This window comes from Coturnix japonica, chromosome 14 (assembly GCF_054131305.1).
Source record: "Coturnix japonica strain WE chromosome 14, WE-NBRP24, whole genome shotgun sequence".
NCBI lineage: Eukaryota > Metazoa > Chordata > Aves > Galliformes > Phasianidae > Coturnix > Coturnix japonica.
In genome coordinates this window covers 13,624,626-13,651,904 of record NC_140676.1, presented here as the reverse complement: position 1 = coordinate 13,651,904, position 27,279 = coordinate 13,624,626, and the positions used below count along the sequence as shown (strand labels likewise).

The following is a 27,279-nucleotide window of genomic DNA, read 5'->3' as shown; positions in this document are numbered from 1 at the left end:
ATGCCACAATGAAAACCTCACTCTGACATACCACTATTTAAGATTTTTGAAAGAGGGCATGCTAATGTAAATCCATGTAAAGCCCATGTAAGTCCAGTAGTAAAGTTCATCAGAAACATGAAAATGAGTGAAACACAGAAAACAAAAGCGAATCCGTATAATTACCCCTTAAATAAAAAAATAACACAGACTGTAAGCTAAACTGAAATTCACTAGATGAACTTGATATTAAGTGCCTGCAACTTCAGAAAAACATGGGAGTGAAACTATAAAAAAGCAAATATTTTGGTATTTAATTTTACATCCATTTGGCTATTATTGCTATTAAATATGAGATATCAGACCACACATTTGTAACTTAAGGTATTATATACAAAATGCTGATATTAGATATTAGACTAGCAAATCTGAAAATAGTTTGTGGAAAACAATTAATTGGCCGGCCTCAAAGTGGCATTGTTTCACATACTACTACTGCTCTGTTCCTGTAACAAAAGACAAGCACTAGAGAATTTCACAATCTAAAGACAAGTAATTAATTTAAAAAACAATTCTAAAATCTGTTTCAATTCAAACAGGAATCAAACCACAAACCTTCCAGTAACATTCACCTCTCTAATGTTTGTTTGGGGGTTGGGTTGGGTTATTTAGTTTTTTGACAGTTTAGCATTTTCAGGAAATTTCCTATGGAACAGATAATGAGGTCATTCATAAGACACTCATTTATTCGACAGTAATAGCGAGTGGGAAAGTAACAAGCTTTCAAAATCCATAACTCTCTGTGGCCAAACATACTACCCAGAAAGATAATGTTTATGCTCAGGCAGATCCAAGCTGTAACACAATGACAGTTAAGATTTCCTTCAGGAAATGTCTCTAGAAAGGCAGTAACCACAACAGAGACCAGACTAATTCTCTGCAGCACCTGCCCACAGACAGTTACGGGAGTAGGAAACCTGTGTCTATTAGCAATGGGATTTTTATTGACTTCTGCAGTATCTACACTGATCAGAGAATACAAAGCATGAATGTGTATGGTGTGAAATATGATTCTTTGCTCTTCAGTTTTACAGCAGTTAAACCAATTTGATTGTCACCCAGAGTTTTTCTAGGTATTTTTGCTCCTTTCTAAAGGCATAATCTGATTCTTCCACATGTTCATGTAATAATTAATGCTCTGATAGTTATAATGTAAAACATGAAATTATTCTGTTGCAGATTATGTATATGATTTCCTTGCCACGCCTTAACTCTCTAGTAAAGACACATTTCCCTTTAACAATAGACGCAGCTGTCAGAATTGCCTGGAAGCAGACCTGGATCAGTTCAGATTAATACCCACAGGAGCTGAATGGCACTGTGAGCTCTTTATGGCCAGCTGTTTTTCTCGACTAGGTCCCCATGTAAATCTCAGAAGCTGAATTTAATACTGATTTCCAAAAAAAGCTGCACTGCTCTGTATTTAGAACACCTTAATAATTACCAAAAGAATTGTTCCATTAACTAAGTATCTGTTCATGGCATTTTCCTTCTCTCTTAACAAACACTTTCTACTCACACTGTAGTTCTTCAAAGGATATTTGTGCAGTTTCAAATCATTTTCACACTATCATCCATATGTTTTAAGGAAAAAAACTGAGCTTTTGTTAGTTTTACTGTTTTAATACTGTTCCTATGCTAATGCAGTTCTATGCTTGCCTGTGCAATTGAAATACTTCCCAGTAAAACATTTTAAATTATACCTTTTCCAAAGCAAGCAGTCAGAAAGTAAAACGTATACTAAAAACTCTTCATTCATTTCTACTTGGAGTTTATCTTATTTTCTATTGGGATTTCCTTATCATAATAATAATCGCACAGTTGCTACACTTTTCTTACATGACAGTCAAAGCCACATATATCATAAGACTGGTTTGGAAGAGACCTTCAAATTCACCCAGTTCCAACCCCCCCCGACATGGGCTGGTTGCTACTTATTAGATCAGGCTGTCCAGGATCCCAACCAACCTGGCCTTAAATGTATCCATGAATGGAGCATCCACAGCTTCTCCATGCAGTCTGTTCCCATGCCTCCCCACCTTCTGAATAAATAATTTTCTCCTAACATCTCATCTAAATTTTCCCTCTTAAAAACAGTTACAACCCTCCAAATCTTGAAATAAACGTAATTTTACACTTCTGAGAGTTCAAAACTGACTCAGAAGGAAACTATGTTTTTTGCACAAGTTTATGGTCTTGTACAACATCTCAGCTGAAGATTTTCAGAGTCAAAGCAGAGTATAATGTAATTTTCCAGCTATACAAAGACCCTGGACTAATCAAAGTCTTACTCCACCAAAAAGTCCAGGGCTGTACGAGGTGAGTCAGACCAAACCGTGGTTGTATGTGGAACAGAAGATGAAGACAATGGGATTAGCTGCTTGCAAAAGACATCCCATGTCAGCATTTCTCCAACAGGTAACATTACAAACAACGTTGTTTTTAGACTTCAAAATGGCAGCAAACTTGAGTAACTGCCAAATTCAAGAATAGAACTTTATCAAACTATCTGTCAAGCCAAGATTTTATGTGGCATTGGGTACAGTATTCTCACATATATCAACCAATTGTGAAGCAGAGTCTGCCTAAGAAAAGGTGGGATGTCATTCAGGTCAAACAGCTGTATGTGTCTGACTGTCTTTTTATCTTCTATTGATAGGATTTTATGAAACATATTAATGAAGAGAACAGGCTAAACCTTTGAATTGCAGAGGAATCACTGAGATATTTAGGAAAGTGAATGACAAAAATGAAAGAAACAAGAAGTTAACAGATATTTTTTTACACATTAGATCAAAGTTCTACCTCAGAGACTAAATGTGGATTACATTCAGAATTTCATTCTGCCAGTGACAGAACTCAGGACATCAACTAAAGTAAAATCCACTTTAGGAGCACTATAACTTAAAGAGACTCAGCCTATTTATCACCTACTAACGCACTGAACTAATCTGGTAGATGTTCTTAAATATTTATCAATTATCTTTCACAAGCTAAATTTGTGTTTGCATTCTCTTCCTTTGTTGCATTTTCTTCTACAAAATATCTAAAAACTACCTGATTAGAACCAGATGTAAATTAAAAATGTCATAGTAAAACAGATCATTTTAGTTCCATCCTACATCCCCAAAAGAAACAAATCTTTCAAACATTAGCTTTAGATAAACTTGACTGTTCCTCCAATCTGAAAGTAGTCAAGTCTATTAATAAAGCTAGTAGAAGTATTTCAGCCAAAAATGCCATTTGGACACTGCACATTTATTTAACTTCATTTAGAATTTTGGCATGAACAGAGTTGGAGCTCCGTCAGATCTATTATGTAGCAATATATCACAGAACTGTTTATGTTTGGGAAGACTGAATGGAAACAGAACGGAGATTCCTCATACCCTTGCTCTTGTTTTCATGCATTAGTACTGCTTATGCTGAAATATTTCCCCCTTTGGGTTTATGTCTACTTGCTAGACTGGAATGTGTTACGGAACGTGTTGGTGGTTTGTAGAAAATTTGATTTTTCCAAGCTGCTTGTAATAAAGGATTTACTCTGCTCCAAAATTTAATCATTATCAGAATTGTTTTACTAATGCCATCACTACAACATCTTCATGTGTTTCTATGCAGCATAGCTACAGGAAAAGCTTACATGCATCAGAATCAATCACAGGTTAATTTTTCTGGTGCTCTCAGGTACACAAGCAGGCATTGCTGGCTACACAAATTGAAAGGTCTATTATATAGACCCCACTCACACTATGAGCAGAACTCTCCAGCAAACTGACAGCTTAATATTTTGCAGCATCATTCTTTTAACATCCTTAACCATGACTCTGTAAAAAGATCGCTGATGCCTTTTTTTGAAAATTTTACTTTCTCTTTCAACATTCAAAACATGTTTACTTTTCTGTAATGCAACTGCTTGTACACCTTCGCTGATGAATGCAATCTGCCTCAGTTATGATCTCTGCAAGTATGATTTACAGACTGCCTTGCTGACTACATTTCCACACATTAAAAGAAGAAAATAACTATGTTGCTATCTCATAAACCTCCAGAAACTCTTAAATTTACAGCAAATACACCAGGAGTTAACAAAAAAAATCTATTTTCTTTTATGCTCTACATGATAATCTCTAGTAAATTTAATCCTATCTGTTGAAAAGAGAGCTAATGAACTGTGAGACATCCATAAACAGGTACCCATCGTATTTCCACAAAAGGCTGCACAAGTCCTGACATTATATTTTGTTATAATAACAATACGATTGTTATTATTTTTAGATGTTTTCACACTGAAAACAAACATAATTCATTGGAATCTTGTGTCAAGGCCTTCTTTGTTTCATTTAGTACCAGCGGAGCAGGAGAGTTTTCTGTTACCTCAGTGCAACATGTGAATCAAGTTATCTCACATTCACTACTGGAAGGGCATGGAACAAACTGTTTTCACATTGAAGCTGTCCAGGTCTAATCGAAAAATTGAATCAGCAGTGACTCACAGCAAATGATTTGTTAGATATTATATGCCTGTTTAATAGGCGCTTTTAAGAAAGGTACTCACAGCAATAAGAATCAGATATCTTACATCTTTCATAGGCCTCTGGATACCCCCAGTTGTATGCTCAAATATCCGAGGGATCTTAACCACTTCATGGCAGTGAGCTCATAACACACAAAAAACAGCTAAGGAACTTCAATGCCTCAGAGGCTGATGACCCTTTCCCCCTTCACTTTAACCATGTTAAGGCACATTAAACCTTGAGACTCCGTTACTATATCTCCACCCTCCTCCTCATATCATTTTCCATCACCAATTTACAAGTGACTACTGAGAAAAGTGCATGGATTTTTTGTGATTAGCAAGTGACTGAAGGCAAGGGAAGATAAACTGGCAGAAGAGATTGCCTCTCAAAATATTATCAAGAGGAAGATTACCATTAGGTAATAATTAGAGTAAAATGCAAAAATACAATACAAAAACAAGTTGCAGACAGCAGTGCTACAAGTTGACTACTTCTTGCTGCAGTCTAAGGAAGATATGGCCTATATTTTCAAGTACACTGTCTTTCAGGTAAACGACTACACAGAAACACTTCTCTAAATCTGAGACTGTGTAAGGCCTATGGAGTTTCATTACAACATCTGAGTATGTTTTAAAAACTGAACTTTATATAAGAATACTTATGAATATATGGTAGTCCAAAAATATTATTTTACATTATACTTTAGTATGAATATCGTAAGAAAAAGAATGCACAGTAAAATACTGAAAAAACAATTTGCTTTGACAACTCATTTTCTTTGTTTTCCATCTAAGTGCTGGATGAGAGTGTGGTCATGTAGTATTAAACTGGAACTGGGAAAAAACTGGTGATTGATTTATCACTTTGATAATTAAACTGTAGAAATGATTATTTAAAAGAGCAATCCAGAACAGATGCTAACACACAATTGCCTGATAGAAGCAAAGAAAATCTCTTGCGTAAGATACAATTCAAAATGAAAAAATACAATAATGAAATGAACTCCACATTAATAATGGGAAAAGTGGAGGAATGGAGTCCTTTATCATCAAAGAACACTCATGGAAAGTGTATTCCCCTTTCTGATTTTTTCTCCTTTATAATGTAATTTGTCCATCCTATCACAGTTAACACAAAGTAAAACTTGAATGCTACCAATGTGCTGCAATGAATAAGTATTTTCACATCTTAGAAAACGAAGTTATAACTGAATTTCTCTCTAATAACTTCTGGATGACTTCCAGAAGACATATTAATCAATCATAGCTGCAAACAGGCTGCAGTGCATGTAATAATACATGTATTCAGCACTTAGAGCAAAATGTCAAGGTAATTTTAGGCCTGGAAGGGAAATACCACATGACAGACAGCAATCCGAATACCAAATTGGTCAGTAAGGTAAATGCCCAAACAACTTTGCTACCATATATAAAATAACTCCAAACACAACAGCAAGAGTAAACTCAATAGCCAAAACCAGTAAGAAGAGTTAACTTTTTGGGTAGTGTTCTACCTTAACAATACACACTTAATTCAACAAATGCATAATACACCACATTGTAAAAGAGAATGTTTCTCTGGAATACCAAAGTTTCAATTACCCAGCACAAAGCATTGTGTTGTAAAGGTTTGCCATGTTCATTCACATACCCACAAAGTATAGAATAGAAACTAGGCAAATCAAAATACGTAAAACCTCTGGATAGCTTCACAACAACTCAAATATAGATTTTGCTAAATATTCAATCACTCTCTTGCCTCTTCTTACCATAGTGATGAACTGTACTTTCAATTACATGCATTGTTATCAAACCAGGGAATTTAGCATTAAAAAAACCCCACACATATCACACAGATGAAGCACTATTATGACAAAGTACTTGTTTTTCCTCAACTATTATGGAAAGATATCCACCTGTGTTGCTTACAAAGAACTGAGATCATGCATTTAAACCTGTTTTGCTGTAGAAGGTACCAAAATACAGATCAAAGCTTTGCTTTGTCTCCAATTTTCTCTCTACACATTTATTTACAAGATTTAAGAGTATTATTCTTTGTGAACTGAGTTACTTAGGCACACACAACCAAAAAATAAGTCACATAGTACAAAAAAACAGTACTTCTTAAGAGTCCTAATCCATGCAACACTTTAGAAGTAGCAAGTTTCTATTAAACTTGAAAAAACACTCCCATTTTGCTGGTTGAAAAAACTGTTTTCCTAGGGAAATAGGTTGGTATTTCTGGAGGTTCTCAAGTTCAGTGAACTTTTGAAAGCTTGGTCAATAACCAAGAAAAGGAGTAAAATAAGCTAGCTGATGTGTGAAAAGGACACTCTGTAACCAGTAGCCCTGAACTCACGGATTTTAACACCTGCACTGATCAGGGGCTAAAGCCAGCTTCACATTTCCATGATGATGATTTCTTTTCTTCTTGATCGACTTCAATAATGGTGCTTCATTTTTAATACCACGTTAACCTGAAAATAGTGAGCAATAAAGCTTTTTCACCCATTAAATGAAACTGTCTGTACTTATCTTACTTGTAAATTTGATTAAAACAACCTCTTTAAGTCAAATCATAACTACAGTTGTTCTGCTTTTTGATGAAGGTGAAAACATGTTGTTCTAAATGGAAAAAAAAAACAAAAACCAACAACAAAACCATGGTTAAACTTGGTCATCAGAAAAATAAATACCGATTCAAAGGAGACTAAAGGAAAGCTTTGCCTATGTTACAGAAATCCCTAATAAAGATGCTAATAAGAAATGAAAAATGCTATTATTTAATGTTCTTTAATTTCAGTAGCTCCGAAACAATTCTTTGTGCTGAAAATACAGGTGGAAATACCTTTTACTTAGCCTGTACAGCCACAAAACCACTCTACAAATGCACTTAAGTAAAATAGGAAGCAAATATTTCTATATATTAATAATTTAGCATGTATCAAGGATTCTGAATTATATAAGCCATTAAAGTAATTTAAAAATCCCACTGAACATTTCTAAACCAAAGCCACATAACATTATGCTCTTACATGCAGATAGCATATATTAATAATATACTAGAAAATAATTCCATCTTCAATGCCTGTATTCATCGTCTCATAGAATCATAAAATGGCCTGGGTTGAAAAGGACCACAATGATCATCCAGATCCAACCCCCCACTATGTGCAGGGTTGCCAACCACCAGACCAGGCTGCCCAGAGCCACATCCAGCCTGGCCTTGAATGCCTGCAGGGATGGGGCATCCACAGCCTCCTTGGGCAACCTGTTCAGTGCGTCACCACCCTCTGTGTGAAAAACTTCTTCCTAATATCTAACCTAGACCTCCCATCTCAGTTTAAGACCATTCTTTCTTGTCCTAACACTATCCACCCTCATGAACAGTTGATCCCCCACCTGTTTATATGCTCGCCTTCAAGTATTAGAAGTCCTCTCAAAGCAAAAGCTCAAGAAGACAAGCTTTGCTGCATGTAACTCAAAGTATCTGGGATATTCTGAGTTCAGAAGGAAGACATACTTTCCACAGATGAAGCCTGTCAGGAAAATTCAGTCCCTGCACTAAAAAGCTGGCTCCTAGTTTCAGCCTGTTCTAGCCGAAAATTTGATATTATGTGATTGCTATTTGGTAAAATCATATCCAGTAGAATAATACTATGTAATTAAGTTAAAAAACAACTGAGTTCCACAGAATTTGCCTACAAACCAAGAGACATTTGTTGTGGAATAATATGTCAGCATACTATGCCTCTTTAACTGTAATACTGTCAACAAAAAAAAAATAAAAAATGTACCTCATTCATATCTATCTCATCTTGAAATAGATTCAGGACTATTCTTGAGGTATAATCAGCAGCGTAACCCAGAGATGACACCAGATTTACAATTATGTCTGTGCATGCTTGTTTATATGTCTGCACACGCGTATGTGTACAGGAGATTTAAGCTCCAGCATTTTTTCTGGTTTCACTTGAATAAAAGTCAGCTTGCACAGACAGATCAGGTGACAGAGAGTCAAGAAAGTCTTACTGGGAACAAGATCAGACAGGTGATATGCGTGCCATTGTTCTGTTTACAATGGAGCTCCTGTAGTTACCACCATCAAAAAGCACAGATTAAACAGTGGAAAGATGAGATTTTCCCCCCAGTCTCAATAAAGAAAAGGAGAATGGAACTTGCATAACACCAAAGATTTATAACCTTAACTTTGGCATCCCCCTGGCACTCTAAACAATGAGCACAAATGATCATCTAGTAAAAAATGTGTTCGCCCAAAATCACATCATAGTTGTTAATTGAAATTAAACAAAAAGTAAGCTTTTTCTCAGTCAGTTGTTTAAGGAACATCCTGTAATCTTTTTTGTTTGTCTTCTTTTTGTTGTATGACAGTAGGTTGCTAATCCTTAAATTTGCCAGGAATACAGAACTCTCAAAGCAAACTAATGCAGAATTAAAAATGAAAGATTTAAGAAACACTATTATCATCCTCTCTTAACTGAAAGTATCTGATGATAATTAATCTTGCATTAAGTTTATACTCACAGGAACTCCTGATTTTAATTCAACTCTGCTGGTGCAAGCAGATATTTTACCAGATTCTCTTTATAAGTGATTCAGGTATGTTTTTACAAGCAATTACATTTTGTGCACCTGTTCTTACTGCTGTATTTGTTAGAAATCTTGCCCTGATTTCCAATAAATGAAGATCATACACAATTCCATATACTGACAACATCCTCTAAGATTCAGATATTTTCTCTCCATTTTTGAAGCTTACTTTATAGTTATACAAACAGCAATTAATCATACATTCTCTACATTTTTATAAGATCAACTAGTAAGATTTTTCTATATGGTAAGTTCATACTTTTGCATCTGTTAAACACTGAAGACTGCCTTTCCTTCATATTAAAGAGAAAGCACCACAGAGTAGAGTCCTGAATTCAGCATTCTAAATCATAGTTAATGCTACATCTGACCAACAACGTTAAATATTTGCTTGTCACCTACAAGACTCCTGCTAGTCAAGAGGCTTTTGCTCCCAGTTTTTCCCCCTCATTAAAACATGAGGTACAAATTTTTAGTTTTAGTGCATACCAAATTTCAAATTTCTATCTAATCCTTTTTTATAAGCATGCAGTCACAAAAACACTTGCCATTCTCTGCCTGAAGTAACAAAACTTGAAATACATTTTACTTAGTATTTCCTTGCAGCCTATCACATCACTGAACAAAACCAACCAGCACCTTCCATTCCCGTTTGCTTGAGCAACAACCAGAAAAATGTCTGCCTTATAGCCGCTGGTTTAGTAAGATCTACGAAAACGGTTACGTATGCAAATCAAAGATACTGAATGCATAACATAAATCCCGAAACGCAAAACATTTAAATACTAACTTCCACTGGGTTAAGGGTTTTAGGGGATTTTTTTCTTGCTTGTTTTCAGGTGTAAGTACACAAACATTGATAACACCACAAGCTACTTCTAATTTCATCACACTCTTTTGTCTTGCTACAAACTTACTACCCAAAATTGAAATTAAATGCTAATCCTTCTCATAACGCACCTTTAGGGTCAACCTCACAACATTACATTCCTGCAGAGGGTTCAGTTTCAGCATTTCTCCAAGGTTACTGCAACCTGACGTTTGATGCTGCATTTCACAGCAAACGCAGACACCATCACTGTCAAATTTAATCTGGGGAGGGAAAAAAAAAAGTCAGAGAAAATGCCAGTAAATAGAAGAACACTTTCCAACAGTTACGTTTACATTTACTGTGACAGCAATGACTACTAAATATAAAATGCAAACTTTATTTCATTGTTTATGATAATTCCCTTAAAGCAGAATGTCATTCATTGGCTAACAAAAGCTATAAAAACAGGTGAAATACAAGAAGTACACAATACTAAAGAACAGTGACTGCTGAAAATGTTCATCTGCAGAGGCAGATAAAACTATAGTAACTCAAATGAATACGCATGAAATCATACGCAATGGAGAAAGATAAGGAAAATAAGAAAATAAGTCATGATCACAAAAGTCACGTATACTTACACACATGTACAAAAATAATTATATTATCAATTACATCATACTTGAGAGAATACAGCATTAAGAAAAAGTGGAGAAAATAAAAGTTAACATAATTCCATGCTTTTACTTTGGAAAAGATTTGCTCACTGTTTTCCTGAATTTGGGTTGTTCTGAATACAGTAAGTATTCATTAAGCATCAGACTCTCATTAGGTTTCTGTGCGTGATTATAAAATAATTCCATCTTGTTCAATGATGAAAATTGTCATACTGATTTTGAATTCCATATTTGAGAGGGAAGACGAATTTCATCATCTGTTTTTATGTCTCCTTCCAACAAAGAGTTTTAGGCCAAAATTTAACTCCAGAAAGGTTTTTAACTACTCTGCTGCCAAGAGTTATCATTGCACTTATTTCCTCTATGTAGTATTTCTATGATTTCTTCATTCCCATTTTTGCAGGTTATTTAAAGAACTAATAAAATGGATATTCTCAACCTCCTCATGTCACCTGTTACAATTCCATCTGAACTGTTAGGACTGAATAGTTAGTACTGAGAAAAGGAATTCATATCATACAGGAGTTGCTTGACCTACGAGTTTAAAGATGCCAGATAATCAGTACTAAGAATGACACACACAGGAAATTTCCACAGCTCTCCATGAGAAAAATAATAGATTCAAGGTACCATTCAGTCATCCTGAATCACTGCTGTATTCGTCCAAGTAAAGACGGAAGCAAAATAGTTGGTTGCTATGAAATCTAACCTACCATGCTTCTTACTCTTCTACAATGGTAAGGTATTTTAAATTTTCCAGACACTAATCCAGCAAAAACATTCCTAGTGAAAATGTGCATTTACTATTTTTAACTCAAATGACTCTCTATGGTGCCGCCAACTTCCAGAACAAAGGAATTATGATATAAACCTTCCTTGCAGAAGTACCTCATGGAGCCATATATGTAGAATCACCTCAACAGAAGTTTTCCTTACTGTATAAGACCTTGAAGAATATTAAAGTTGTTAATATATTTAAGTATGTTGTGATTAAGAATATATATATACTTTTATTACCATTCCTGTCAGGTGTATTTAGTACTCTGTTTTCATGCTGGTAACAAGAACAGCAAAGTCCATTAAAAATAAAAAAAATTATCAGCTGAGATGCAGATGCTTTATGCTTCCCATACACAGTGATGGCACACATGGCAGCACTGGAAATACTTCACTCTACTAACTCACACAGACTGATCATACCCTCAGTCATTGTTTGCACACCTTCATAGAAGTTGTACTGTTTATTTCTAACTAGCATACAATTTGTGAAGCTGCTTTAAAAATTACAGAGAGCTTTTTTCAGATTTTACACTTGTCGGTTTTTAATACTCTGTTTAAAAAGCAAAAGATTCTAAACCAACTACGGTTTAGAACTGGACAACCTCAGCTTCTCAAGTCAACAGAAAATACAATGTGAAAGGCCACTGGGGAGGCCTCGCTCTTGAATCCCTGTAGGAATGTTAGAAATGGTGTAAACTGTTAGACAGATAAATGCACAGGGGAGTTTGAAACTTGAACTTTCAATTTAGAGTTGCATCAAAGAGAGTAGTCAGAAAGCTACAGCACTCATGCTATATTCAGCACCAGGCAGATCAATACAGTCTCCAGCTCCTCAAAAGTTTTTATAACTTTGTCTGAGGTTCTGAACTTCAGACAAAGCTACCTACCACTAGAATGCTTATTCCTGTGACCTGTGGTGACACTGTTCAAGGAAAAATAGTCACTGACTCAAGGTGAGACATACTTGATTTTTCTAATAGAAAATACACATCCCAGGTCTACCTCTATCTCATGTAATGAACTGGTGTCACACACACAAGAAAGGCTGAAAGAAGTAGTTCCACAGTTACAATCCAACATCTATGAAAGATTCTTCATACATTCTGAAATATGTTCTATAACTTCCCACTTCCTGATCTCTTGAGGTTCCTCCAACTCCTGCAAATCTGTGATTCTGTAACTCTTTAATTCACTTTTTAAACATTATTAGAATTGTTTATGTGAAAGATCTTACAAAACATCATGGTGTCCTAGAAAGTACAGTATGCTCAGAAAACAGTAACACCCGCAATCAGAATGAAAAAGAAAATTTCAATATCAAACACACATTTTTGAAGAACTTTTACAATTTGCCCTACTATGCACCTTTTCCTTCAAATATGCCTTTGAAGTGACACTATTTTTTTTTTATGGGAGGCAGTAAAGAAGGCTGAATGTCATCACCTTTGTGCATTCAGCAAACAGCAGCTGATTCCATACCAAGGTTCAGATGGACCCCCTAAGCATTATTACATTATTTACAATTTTTAGATAATATTAGAGTGCAATAAATGTCAAAAACACTTGTTAGTTAAGAGCATTTCTAATCTGAAATCGTATATATATAACGAAGAGAAAAAAGTTTTGTTTTGTTTTTTTGTGGTCAACCACACAAAGAATGGCCCACTAAGCAATAATAAGTAATTCCACTTATTTTCCAACATCTGTTCTTTTCTTTTTTTCTTTTCCTTAGGACTTTGATGCTATTTCCATACACAAGATGTGACAAGATGGCATTCCATGAGAACACCAAATACCATGTACCAAACATTATGTCCAGAAACAAATTCAAGGTACTCCTTACAGAGAACTTCCATAAACAAAATCATTTGCAGGTTAGAATGCTTCTTATTCCTCTACAAACACACAGCTGTTTCATTAAGTCCTCATGGGAAGTTGTAATACAAATGCACACCCCAAAAATAAATTAAAAATAGTCTTAGTACCAAAGCAGAGAAGCCAAAACAAAACTGTAAGACTCACTTCAAAGAGCTCCCAACAAAAGATATCTATGCTACTTGTACCTATGGTACTTAGTTTCAAAAAATGCCATTCCAGAATGCAGTATACACCCTGTAACACCTCCAGCTTCCGTAAGTTGACCATTCTAGCTCTGCAGCACAATTCCAAATTTCCATAACAATGAGAAACAAACTCCCATCAAGTTTCCCAAATAAAAAAAACATATATATAAGCAAAATCCTCCCTGCCTCTCTATGGGTTACTGGTGGTTTTCCACACATTCAGCTACCTGTCTCCATCCATTTGGTTTTGTAAAGCCTGTACCCTAACCAGGGCTGGAAATCACGAACACTGTAGAAAGTGTAGCTCATTTATGGAGTTGCAGACACACTCCTTTGAAACAAGACATGGGTGATAGGAATACAGAATAAAGGCTTAAAATCTGACCAAGCAAGGTAAAAGCACATGGCAAATAAACACCCAAATGTTCTCCTGTTCTGCATTTTTCATGTCTCTTTCAAAAATATTTGCTGAAATCAAATAAATGCTTGAAGGGATTTGCTGGACAAAAAACAGAAGAGGAAAACAATGCCTGAATAGGAGAGGAGCAGAAGCATTTTGTGGATTCACCTGATGAAAATTACTTTTCTCTTTATCATTCAAGTCAACATTTTGGTGTGTGTCCAAATGGAGAAGGCCAATACAAGCATAACGCTAATATTTAATCAATATTATGCATACTCACGTAGTTTAGAGAATTTGATTGGTTTACAGTCAGAATACATTAAGAAAAACTACTGATGCGTGTCCATAACCATTCTATATCTCATTCATCATTCTTACAATCTAATGTCATTTGTCTTCCAAATTCATAAGAAAAATGATCATTATTTTAATATTTACTTTAAGATTTCAGGCAGGCTATGTGTGTTTTTTCATGAGATAAAAAACAAAGAGTTTAGCTATACTGCACCTTTTAACAATTTAAAGCATGCCATATTATGGCAACTTTTTATTATTATTCTATATTTTATTTAACATCCATTTGCTTTGGAAATTATAAAGTTAATACTTTACGAAGGTCAAAAAATATTACTGTACACATACAAAAGCATCAGTATCAGTATGTTTACGCAATATATTGGGTATAGAAGGAGATACTGGATGAAACTGTGACACTTCTAACATTAAATGGCAACCACTGCACTGCTCTGAGGGGGTCTTTATTTCATTTATTCTGCCTACAACAGAAGCAAGTCTTTTAAGGTGGGAAATATTCTCAATACGTTAGCTCTTAAATTCTCAAATTTAGCCCAGTATGACCTGTCACATGGTAAAGGCAGCTCTACAGAACACAGAGGGTTTGAAAATTAAAACAATGTGTGTATAAAATGCAAACAAATGAAAAATAACATATATCGTCCTTCTTAGAAGAGGCTTGTTTTTTATTACTCACCAACTGACATCCTTCCAGGGATTTTACTAGCTGAGCATTCTGACAAGAAAGAATGGAACCAGCTAAATTCAGCATTACACACACTGCAGAGAGCAGCATGAAAAAGGTTATCTGGAAAACAAAAAACAAAAACAAGCACACTATTGATTATACTCTGCAGGAGGCTAACAGGAGAAAATAATCATTTAGATGTTCAAGAACTTCCTTCCTACCGCGCAATTAGGTGGTTGTTAAATGGACTTTATAAATTTTTAAGGAGAACATAGAATATTCATTAATCTTAAAACAAACTGAATCTCACACAGTAAACAACACAAAGGAGATCAGACTTGACTATCACGTTTGTCCATGCATTTCAAAATCCCCCATTTGTCTGCCATATTGGTCAAATATTCTGCAGATTTACAGTTTTATTAATTAACATCATTTACCAGAAGTGTTTTTATAATCACAAGCAGTCTTAAAACAATTCAGACTTCTTTTTGATGAGGACATAAGCATCTTAAATAGGAAAAGCATTGATGAACAGCATGCATAATGAGTTTCTGTAAGTTGGAAAAAGAAAATGAGTAAGATTTCTGATAAATAATCTACTTGACTTTAAAGAGCTACAATTTAAACAACATACTCCATATCAACTACCCACTGGGTTAATGACTCCTTCACCCTCTTTTCAAAATGTGTGAAAACAATCATTTACTTGATTGCACCAGCTTAACTGTCATTTTACTGCTATAAGCATAAGAAATGCTGGGCCAGTATAAGCAGTAAAATTTCAGTATGTGGAGAATTCAATATGTAGGGAAACTGAAAGGTACAAGCAGGAAGAGAACAAGAACAAACATGATCTCAATGCACTTTTGAGATATACACTAAGCTTTATCTCCTAGAAGTACTTCAATTATATCTAGGGTCTTTGGTATTGTTTTCTGAATATTCAGGTTATTTATACAAATACAAGGTGAACTTCTAGCCCTTTTACTGCAAAGTGCTTTGAACAGTTCTATGGACCTTCTGAGAAAAATAAATTTGTTTTTATTATAATTTATTTCTTTAATTACCAGAATTTCAAATGCTAGCCTTGTATTTCAAGCTGTCCTGAAGAAAAAAAGAAAAAAAATCCACATTACAGGTTACATTCTATTCCTCTTATGAACTACACACAGGTTCCTGAGAATACACATCTTCAAAGAAGTGCAATGGATATCAAAACTTGTTTGAATTAAAAGAAAAAAGAAAAAGAAAGAACCCATCAGTCACCTTTGCTCTCAGAAGCAGATTTCAGATGAAGTTCTTGCATTTCATCCATCTCCAAAGTAATAAAAGGTGAACATCCTGTAACTTTACACTAACTGACTTTAACATGCTCACAAGTGAAAAAGACATGTTGTGAGAGTAAGCAATATGGCCATAACTTTTCCAGCCACAGTATATAAGGATAAGTGTGATTCAGTGTCTCGGATGAAAAGTGCATCTGCACCTCACTACTTTTGGAAATGAAACCACATTCGGAACAATTGTCTGAAATGGTGCAAAGTAGACCTAATCAATGCTTTCCTAATATGCTACTATTTAATTTGGGGCTTCGCTGATAAGGTGACTACTACAGCACTGTTTATGTTTGCGCTATTTGCTTGTGTATTACTAATACTGCAGCTCTGCAAATAAAGAAAAATTGAGAGAATTTGTAAGATAACTCTTCCAGATTCATTATGCTATCCTTCATAACCCATTTATTTCTGGAACGATCGTAGTATTTCTAAATATTCATTCTAACGAAGGAACCCAAAATGGATCACGCAGTGTATCTGCAATAAATATAGAGTTTCTTTTTTTTTTTTTTTTTTACTGAGTGGTTTTTAATGAACATACTGCTTAAGTATAAAATGAAGATAACAAAGATACCCACATTTAACTAAAAACAAATCAATGTACATATTAATCTCAATTCACTAAAAATTGTCTTAACATTTTGTCTTTCAAATAAGTGAAGAAATATACTGAACACAGTGACATGTTGTTTATGCTTCACTTCAACACAGAAAGCATTCAAAGTATTCAGTTCATTTAAAAAAATGTGAGAAGTGTCTAACTGCATAACACAATAGGCATCCGATTGATTTCTGTAACATTTTAAAAGGAAAAGACACAGGACTTACAGAGTTCTAACACATCAACAATAAAAACCAATATTTGATCAAACTAAAACCCATTTATGAAGCTGCCTCTGTCAGCAAAACATAAATAGATTCATAATAAATAATACACTCCATGAATGGGAAGATAACACATGTTAGTTCTCTTTTCTAATCTATATCTCTCTTGAAGTCTGCACAAAAACATCATCTTTAACAGCCTAGATATGAAAGGTCATGTTAGTCTGCTTTTCCTTGCTCCCTTTCATTTTGTTTCTCCTCTTCCCCATAATCGGTCAAATTTCTACGTAAACCTACAGAACACACCAATTAAACCAAAATAAATATATGCATTTTGCATATACTTCCTTGGTAAACAGCTACAACTACTAGACAGGACGAGCCCAGGCAGAAGAAATAAGGTTTAATTAACACAGGTACTCTGATAAGCCTTCATTATCTTTGCAATATCAACCTGATAAAAAATATTTTGCAAAATACCAACGGGGGCTGTAAGACAGGCATTAACTAATGAATGCAAATTAAATTTTGGTGTGGAATCATCTCACTTAATTATTCCAAAAACTGGCTTTAATTGAATTCTACATTTCTGAGAACTGTTTAAAATACAAATATGCTCAGGATACGATCAAGGATGAATTTTAAACATTGCAGTCCCAACATGTACACTTAAATATCACAATGCACTCATCTGCACAGAACAAAAAACGTGAGTTCTCTACCCTGCCAATTCCAGAGACAGTTTACAATGCATTAAGACTGCAATACCTTCCATGTTAAAAGAAAAAAATATTTAAACAATCCCCTAATAGGTCATGTTAATTCTCCAGTCCTATCTTTAAAATGACTCTTGTAAACAAATCTCAATTTATATATAAATAGCAATGCATAAATCATTAGGATTAAGAGAGCTCAGCTATAGTGCAAATGTTCAAAAATAAAGCACACTTACCACTTGCTTTTTCCTATTCTAATGCTTCCTATTCCTTTTCCATGTTTCTAATAGGAAACCACTTCTGATAATTGATTTAAAATGATATAAAGTGCTATTTTAAACATTTATCCACATGGCTATTCTAAAAAAATTAGTAACGAACTTCCCAGTCACACAGCAGCAGAATTTTCTGTGATGCTCTTATCTTTCTTAATAGACAAGTCCAATAATGTACATTAATTAAAGAATACAAGAACATATACACACTATTATTTTACGAACTGCACATGCCATTAAAAGTATATTTGTCACTGTCAGAATTCTGCCGTGTGTTTTCAGTTCGCTGTTTTGAACATCAAACTAGGAAAAACTAATGTGAAAGACAGCTGTAATTCCCCAAACAATTACTTGACACTAATACACAACTTAAGTCAGCATCAAAACGGATGTCAATCACACTGCAAGAAAGCCAACTCTGAACATTACATTATGCTTTAGAACAGTATTCAATACTCAGAGCACTCTTCTTTAATGATACTGTAAACATTTTATAAGTAGCATGACACATTTCTTGTATTTTGTATAATAATTATTAACTATGTCAGTAGATGAGATGGAAAAGCAAATATGACATTTGATATGTATTACATGCTGTAAGCTTATTTAATTGTGATACAACTTCATTAAAAAAAATAAAAAAATGATACAACTCTGATTCAGGACAAATCTCTGAAGGCTTTACTGACTAATGAAGTATAGACAAGAAAATGGCTAAATCCAGTTTCATTACGATTGGTTCCAGCATCAAAGTATGTGCTGTCTCAAGAAATACTTCCTTTGTTCTAAAATTTGCCATTTTCTTTAGAGCCATCTTGTGCCAAGATAAGTTACGAACTATTATTTCTTAATGACCTTTTCAAGGCCCGCAATGTCATCTGTAAAATGGGAACTGTCTTAATCAAGACAAAGATTCATCATACCTATCATTATTCCTGTCACCCTTCTCTTAGCTTTTCAATGAGGTAATTGGAATTGCACTCAGCATTCAATATGTGGATTTAAACTGTGACACATATAACAAGATATTGTGGCTTGTCCTGTATTTCTTTTCTGAGAACCACTAGCATTTTGTATATATTACTGAAGGGCAAGTACTGAACTTGGTAGTTTTGGAAAACCACTCACAAACTCCAACTGACTGTAAGTTAATATCTCACCTTATATCAGACTATTTTTTCTTGACTATTTCTTAAGTCATAATTTTGATAATAAGTATAATGCATTATTATGTTACCTCAACTAACTGATAAGTCTTTATTTGTGTGCTCTTCAAGTGGTCCCTCTGTAAGCTTTGCAGAAGTTAAAAACCCTATTAACATGGAAGTCAAGGAATACAAATTACTTCTCATCAAATCAAATACTATTAGTTGTACCTTGTTGTTATTACTACAAACATTTTTTTTATCTTAATAAATGAACTGTATTTAAAAATAGAATCCAAAGATTGCGGTAGGCAATGCTTCTTCTGTTCAGAAGGTGCAATGTGCATTACCTGTGTGGAGCCTGAAGCGAGGCACAATGAGCATGCTCTCAGTGAGGAGCTCCAGGTTGCTCAGGGCAGGGAGGATTCCTGAGACCCCAAGATGTGGGCAGGAAGGTCTCAGCATAGAGCAGAGCTCAGCAAACACACAGCAGCAGCCAGGATGGACAGAACCACATCAGGGACATGACAGCGGAAATGGAGTAACATGCTGCCACTTGGGAAATAACTGAGGCAAGCAAACTAGTGAGGACTGAACACAAAGTTACCTGGATTCCAAGAAGAATCATATTAAAACCCTTCAATAATTTCCAACTTGTCTTATGTAGTTGCATTATAAAAGGTAACTATTAGGTTTGTATTCTAAAAAAAAGCTGGTTTTAAAGCTTATTGTTTTTTTCTACACAATTAACAATAAAAAGATGCCCAAACAGATCTGATTAAAAACTGGCCGACACAAGATCCTACCATGAGCAAAACTGAAGGGCCTCTTCTTAAGCTAAGTATAAAGAAACATAATAAGGTAGTAATAATGAGAAACTAAAACCCGGCAGACACAGATCTGGGTCTTGATTTTTACTAAGATTTATTAACTATCGGAATACTGTATCTATGAGCATGGTGAACGTTCATCACAAAGGCAACACAAAATACACTTTTTCAATTATTTTGGTCTGTATACCATGACTCCAGAGGTAGTTTTGGTGTTCATGGTTAACTTTATCTTATCTTTATCTTATTTATTTCAGCCTTATTTATTCAGCTATGAAGTGTAAAACACAAAAATATCAGAAGATAAGGTTGATTTAATTACAATTCATGTAATTAAATATATAACCCACAGATCATTTTAAAATGAACCCATTTATAAAACTTACAGCACAGAAAAGGTAATCACACTAACACTTGTCTAATGGTTTCCAAGTGCTCACGGAGCAAAATTTAGCTTCCCGTTATTTTCTTTGTAATTGAAACTCTTCTATTTCATGATTCAATATATCGTTTTCAAAATTATTTCTCAACATTTGCCAAGAAGTGACTGATAATGAAAAAGCACTGGCATTTCAAATCTGTTTAATTGAGCATTCCATGTCCTTTGCCCAATTAAAATAAAGGTCTCAACAACAATATTCTCTATCGGTCTCAAGTAATGATCTGTATTAAACAGGCAGAAATATTCTCTGCTCTGTAACATAGCACCGTGTTAAAGATTTAATGCTTCTACATGAAGAAACACAAATTATAATATTTTATCCTGAAATATATATAACCATTAAATTCCAGACATTACCAAATTGAATTACATTTCCCATAGATACAATTCCTTTTGACTTGGTCTAATGAGGCTGTCTGACTTATATTTATACTTTCAAAGCTAAATACTTTCCAGATGAAGACTCCTAAAATTAAATTTAGAATGAACAACTTTAATTGACCATGTTAAAGGCCTTACTGACTTGTTTCTATCCACACAAACTTATAGTTCAATTAATTTATTAACTGTTACTGGCAAATATTTTCCTTTTTTTTTTTTTTATTTATTTGATGTGTGTATGAAAAAATTACTATATGCTACTAATTAAAAAAATACATCATTGGAGGTTATAATAAATGCTATTGTCATTAAATTATAAGAAAAAGGTATGGTCACCCACTACTCAGGCTCCGACCAAGAGTCAGGACATCCCATCTTTAAACTAATCATCTGAAAGCTGCCACCAAGAGCATGGTGCATGAGCAGAACAAGGCACTGTGCACTTCCAGCAGGATTTGCATAATGAAAAACAAAACTTAAGGACAAGTAGTTCAGTTTCCTCCTGTGGCATTGCACAGTAGTATATAACAATAAAGGTAGGGATTCAATAGCTGCTTCTATAGCTTTTGAAGATCTCCAGAATCGAAAATGTGACCTTGTCCCTGCACAGACAGGGAAATATCTGATAGTATCGAAACTAATCCCCTCTGATATCTTATAATGAGAGTGTACCATTCAATAAACCCAAGAAACTCACTAGCAGTGAAGGCAATTTAGATAGGTAGATAGGCAATACAGGTTTTTTCCATACATCATGATGGCTAAAGGACTGCAACACAAGTGAGTTTAGCACTATCACATTCTACACATCAACACTATGCGTTTGTTTTTTCTGTGATGCTATATTACAGAGGTACCAATTCACTGTGGTTTTTTTTAATATTTTTTAGGGAAGTATACCAGGAGGTCTGATTTGGTAATAAAGTTCTAATGCTCTTGGCTCATAAACTGATTAAACAAATTTGTCAAAGCTAGATAATTTAGCATCTACTCATTTTTTGCTGTTTTCCACAGATTTCTGAAGTGGATGTTTTCATTGGAAAATGGAAAATTAAAAACTTAGTCCAAACAGATAATTTTGACATCTCCCTACCATTATCAACAGCACAACAAACATCTGCATGTAGATGTATTATAATTCAGTTTGGTAGATAGAAAATGTTTTTGTTGTGTTTCACATCCTCACAATAGTCTGCTCCTCTTGTCCCCCCCCCCATCTTCCTTCCCCAGCTCAGTAAGCTGCAGAGTTATGCTGCAGATTTCACACATACTTGCCTCTACATGTATCCTCTGTGATCAAAAGCACCTAAAAACATAATTCATTTTTAATAGAATTTTGACCATATCAACCAGATTTAAAACTTGCAACTACTTCAGACATATCTCCTTTCAACATATTATCTGACAAAGAAATAATTACATTAATTACATTTTTTATATTACCTAATAAAATAGATAATCTCAAATCTCAAACATTTTCCATCACAATTATCCACAGTTCAATTAAAAAACAACTTTTTCTACATTAGTTTTGTTTACAACAAAATGTTACATATGTAAATGGAAGAGCCAGCTAGATCAGTAACCTGAAATCAATACATTAAAAATAATGGATTTATATTGCAGTAATTTTTCAGTAAATCTACATGAGAGTGAACTGCATTAACAGACTCCTCCATTTATACAGTATATTACTTTTGCAACTGTCACATTGCCACAACAATTCACCTTCAGAACAAATAAAAGTCCCAGCAAGATGTTGCACTGTGTAAATTAACCTTCCATAACATCTGTAGCACAATGCCCTGAGGAAATAAAAGCTCACGCTGTCTTGCTGACAAGGACAGGCATCAAAAGGCCATGCAAGCAGCCCCCCTGACAGCAGCGTAATTAGAGAGAAGCTGGTTGCGAAGTTCAAATACACAGATATTTTGCATCTGTCCTTTCCGAAATATTAATAGCAATTACTTATTCATATGTAATTATCCTCATTAACAAACAGTTATGTGGTATCAGTGAAGGCTACTACACCAGAATGCTTCTACTTTCGCCACTGGGAAAGAAGGCCTATATGCATTTCTCTACTCAACATGCCTTAAGTTTCTGTTCCTCCATCCCATGCAAGTAGAAATTTATCTGGGCAGCAAGAACAACAAAAGGAGAACAACATCTAGGCTGGTCCCTACTGCTTACTTCAGTGTTAGAAAAACGATAACATTTCTTCTTTATCACTGTATCCACGAGGACAATTTCAGCAGAAAGTAAGCAGCCAGGTCTTTGCTGATTTCTATACCATCTGAACAAGTACCATAGAAAACCAGTCCTCTTGACACAGAGCCAATCTTTTGGTTTTCCAATAGAATACAAGCAGTGATTCTGTACTGCGTTGGTTAGGGAAGAAGGGAAAGAGATCAGGAAATGCAGTAACTTCACAATATATTTATCTCTGTGCTTATAAATAAACTCAAATCATGTATATGCTGTTGTCACGTTGTTGTACTACTGTAAAATACAGGTCTCCTCAAACAGAATAAAGTCACTGAACTATTGTAATGGGCTGAATTTTCATTAAGAATATCAGCCTAAAGCTAATGTGTTCTCTTAATTCATCTTCAACTCAAATAGAAACAAACAAAAATAAGTGGATATGCTCTTTTTTTAAATAACATTGTTCTACAAGAATAAATACGAAAATAGTATTAATGGACATGTTTGCCTGATGATCAAACACATGAGCTGAATAGGGAGCAAAACAAGCCAGAAGACTACTGCTTTTTCCCCTTAATCCGCTTTCAAGTACTACAGTGCTATTGAAATTGACAATGAGAAAAATGTGTAAACCCACAGGTAAAAGCACTGAGGGACTACACCGGATCTTCTGCCTGTACTGCTCACATCTATCTCCCTGTCATACACAAACCATAAATTACAGAAGCTTAGAGGACCTTAGCTTTTCCATGGGCCTCTTTATAATATACTACTGCAGGTAGAAGTAAATTTGTGCTGTACTGCTACAAGCATACAGGGAGAAAAAGCTCTGGCATACTTTGAAAGCACCATTTTTGTTGCTTACTCCCTCTGGACAGAAAAGATACTTTTTTTACTAGTGTCTAATTTTGTTCTCTTTAAAATGATCACGTCATTTTTCAGCCTTCTAACGTGACAATACCTGTATCTGGTCTATGAAATATCCCAAATTTTCTTTTGCTGATACAGCTCAACAAACACTTCTTACTTATCTTCAGAAATGCATTTAATTACAATTACATCTAAAAGATACAACTATAAGGGTATAACGGACTCCAAGGATTTAAAAGTAGTTAATTTTCTCTCTCCTCATGACCACGTGATAAGAAGCTACATATGGTAAAATTAAGAACAGGGAAGGGACTAAAATATCTATAGTGTGGAAAAACTAGTCAAGCCTGAGGAATAGTTATTTAAGAAGCAAGGGTAAATATTGTGACATTTCCTGCATATCAACAAAAAGTGACCAACAAGGGAGACTAAAAATGCCTAAAAAGTGCAAACAGAGATATATACCTAAAAATAAAATGAAATAAATTTGCTTCTCTGGTGCTTATGGAGGAAGTGAGGCAGATGTCAGAAGCAGAGATTAATTTCCCAAGGAGGAAGAAATACTGGAGGAAATAAGGCTCATGCCAAGAAAGAACTGAAGAAATTAGAAATGTGCAAAAGCTGCCAAAAAGTCCAGGACCAGATGGGCTGCAGCCTACATTTCTAAATGAAAGAGCAAATGAGATGGAAGAACCATTAGCAGATATATTTAGAAAGTGTGTGAGAACAGGGGAATTACTGATGGACCAAAGAGAGGCAAATGTAACACCCACACCATACCCTTTGTTTAAGCAGCAGCAATGATGCTGGAATTGTGACAGTTCCCTATTGCCAAGGTATTGTGCTAGCATTAACTGCTGACATGGCAGAAGGGACTGCTGCTTAAGGGTAACAGAGATGTGCTTGTTTAGAAGAGTTAAGCGTTAGTCCCAGCAGGCTTTGTCTGCTCTTCAGGAAAAGCTATCTTAGAGTGTTTTAAAATTCTACCAATGTCCCAGAGAGCAGTCCACATTCCAACTAGGGTGAGGCTGGTGGCAGCTGGGCCCACGAACAGGAAGCCTCTGCAGAAAGGGTAGGACAGACAGATCCAGGCAAGCAGAGGTCATATGAAATGCTCAGCAGTGAAAAGGGACACCAAATCTTCATTCAAATAGATGCTTCACTCTGTGACACCTGTTCTCCTCCGGTTTATAAAGACATCTTGAATTCACTGCCTCAGTTTTCATCTCAAGTTTTGTTTTGCTTTCTCCCAGCCCACAGTTTTACTGGGTCATTTCCATTTTAGTCATTTTTTTTCCTGTCACATTCCAATAAAATGGCAGTGGGGGCAGGGATTTCTATCAATTGTTTTCATCTTTCTACTAGAGAAGAAAGAATTTACAGTCTTAGGGGGAATATAAACAAACAGCAAAAACACAAACAAAACAGCAGAAGATGCTGATCATGATTTCCTATGCAAGTACTTTTTATTCTTTGTTTAAATTGTTTTTGCTTCTCCCTCTTATCAAACCAGCAGGTAGACCAAAAGCCAATTGTTTTTTTTTTTTCCCCTAGAAGTACAGAAAATTAAGCCTCTTTCAAGATTACAGGCCTATAGTTTCCATTTCGAAGCACCCGAAAATAAACAGCAATTCTATGTAAATTGTTATTTACTTCCACTTTTCACCACAGCTTCCTCTGCATTACATAGAAGACCACCAAGAACAGAATCTTTATTATTTTATATTACTTTGAACACAAAAGTATCCATTTCTATATTTTTTTAGGTAATTTACTGAAATACAATATTCAACCAGGTCAGAGAAAGATTTACTACTCCTGCAATTCATATATATCTTTAGCCGGACTAAAGCAAGCCTTGAAAGCTAACTCTGCAACTAACTTTGAAATTTAACATTAAAATGCCAAAAACAAAATAAAATGCCAAAACATAGGAATTTTCATAAGTGAATCACAAAAGTAGTAATTAATCTAGATTTCCAAATATTAATTCCAAGTAAAACAACATCCAATAGTATGGGAAGAGGAAAAAAAAAAAAAAAAAGCTGCTACATTACACATGAACATTTTGTCAAAGGCCATATTTACTTCCTGGACTCGTATTAACATCATCATCTAAACATTTAAAAAACATTGATTTCAATCTAGTACTGCTTTGTGCTAATACATTAATTGAAGCTGTGTTAGCATCAGCATATGAAGCATAAATTAATTTTTATTTCTAAGTGAACTACATGAATCTCACAGAATATATAATGTAGCTGAAAATTGTTTTTCAGACAAAGAACAGACAGTAATTTGGAATATCCTTTTTTTTTGCTATACAAATAACTGGTTAAAAAGAATTCTCTGCCATCTCATTCTAGGTAAGTCAGAATTAAGTTACATGTAAAGATGCATGCAGACCACTACTGACAGACTAAGCAATTCTAATTTCACTATTATTTTTTATATTAATATTAATAAATTTTTGAATACGGAAGCATGTTTCATTAATACCTATTAATTCAAACCATAGTCCAGTTTGCAACGTATCTACTAATCACCAATTCATGCCCTTCAGCCATTTAAGATTTCACACATGAACATGACCTTTCTTTAAAAATGCATGTTTATCGAAATGTTTATGATTCATTAGATCTTCTATTTAAATTATCAAGCCAAATTCTATCAGTGTCTAGTTGTAACAGCAACATAAAAGCAGTACTAGATATCCATATTTGTTTAAACACAATGAATACCGGAGTCTCTCCAAGACTAAGTATGAGTAAAACAAAACAATAATACAAGTACTTTAATGTCTATTATATCAATCTCTGTCAGATTTTTCCAATTATATATTATACTACTATTATACTCAGGAACATTTACATATATATATACACATGTGTATATATACACACATAAGATATACATATTAAGATAGATTGATGGGAAAACTTATCACGATATTATAACAAATATATTTGAAAAATAAGAATAATATGGAAAAGAATGAAGTTCACGGTCAGCAACAATCCATTTCAAGAAATATTTATCTAGAAAGATGTAATAAAAAGCAGCATAATGTATAGGCAATAGGTTTTAGAATTAAGTTAAAACTGTAAGTCTCCATACTTATCTGAGTGAGAAGTGACAGCTGGGAACTGAAAAACATTTTCTGAAATATTACAAGGTTCTTATTTTCCCTTAAATGCAGTCTTAAACTGTACTGCAGTCAAAGGAAGGCAAGTAACAATGAATCAGTGTTCAATGCAGAAAATACAAGAAGTGAAAAATAAAAGACCTGTAATTTTTCTTGGTGTGGAATGAAAAACTTTTGTAATCCTAATTTACACCCTAATCATACTGAGATTTTTTCA

General features: G+C 34.6%; 1 protein-coding gene across 5 annotated transcripts in view; it reads right to left on the bottom strand.

Moving 5' to 3' along the window:
- ENTREP2 (endosomal transmembrane epsin interactor 2) overlaps window positions 1–27,279 on the bottom strand; it is a 93,867-nt gene that overhangs the window by 24,640 nt on the left and 41,948 nt on the right. For all 5 annotated transcript variants that reach the window (XM_085515713.1, XM_085515715.1, XM_085515712.1 and 2 more), the window contains exons 3-4: window positions 14,895–15,005; window positions 10,130–10,261 (exon numbers count right to left, since the gene is read on the bottom strand). In XM_085515713.1, the coding sequence (XP_085371839.1) occupies window positions 10,130–10,261; window positions 14,895–15,005 (243 nt within the window). The remainder of the gene's footprint in view (window positions 1–10,129; window positions 10,262–14,894; window positions 15,006–27,279) is intronic.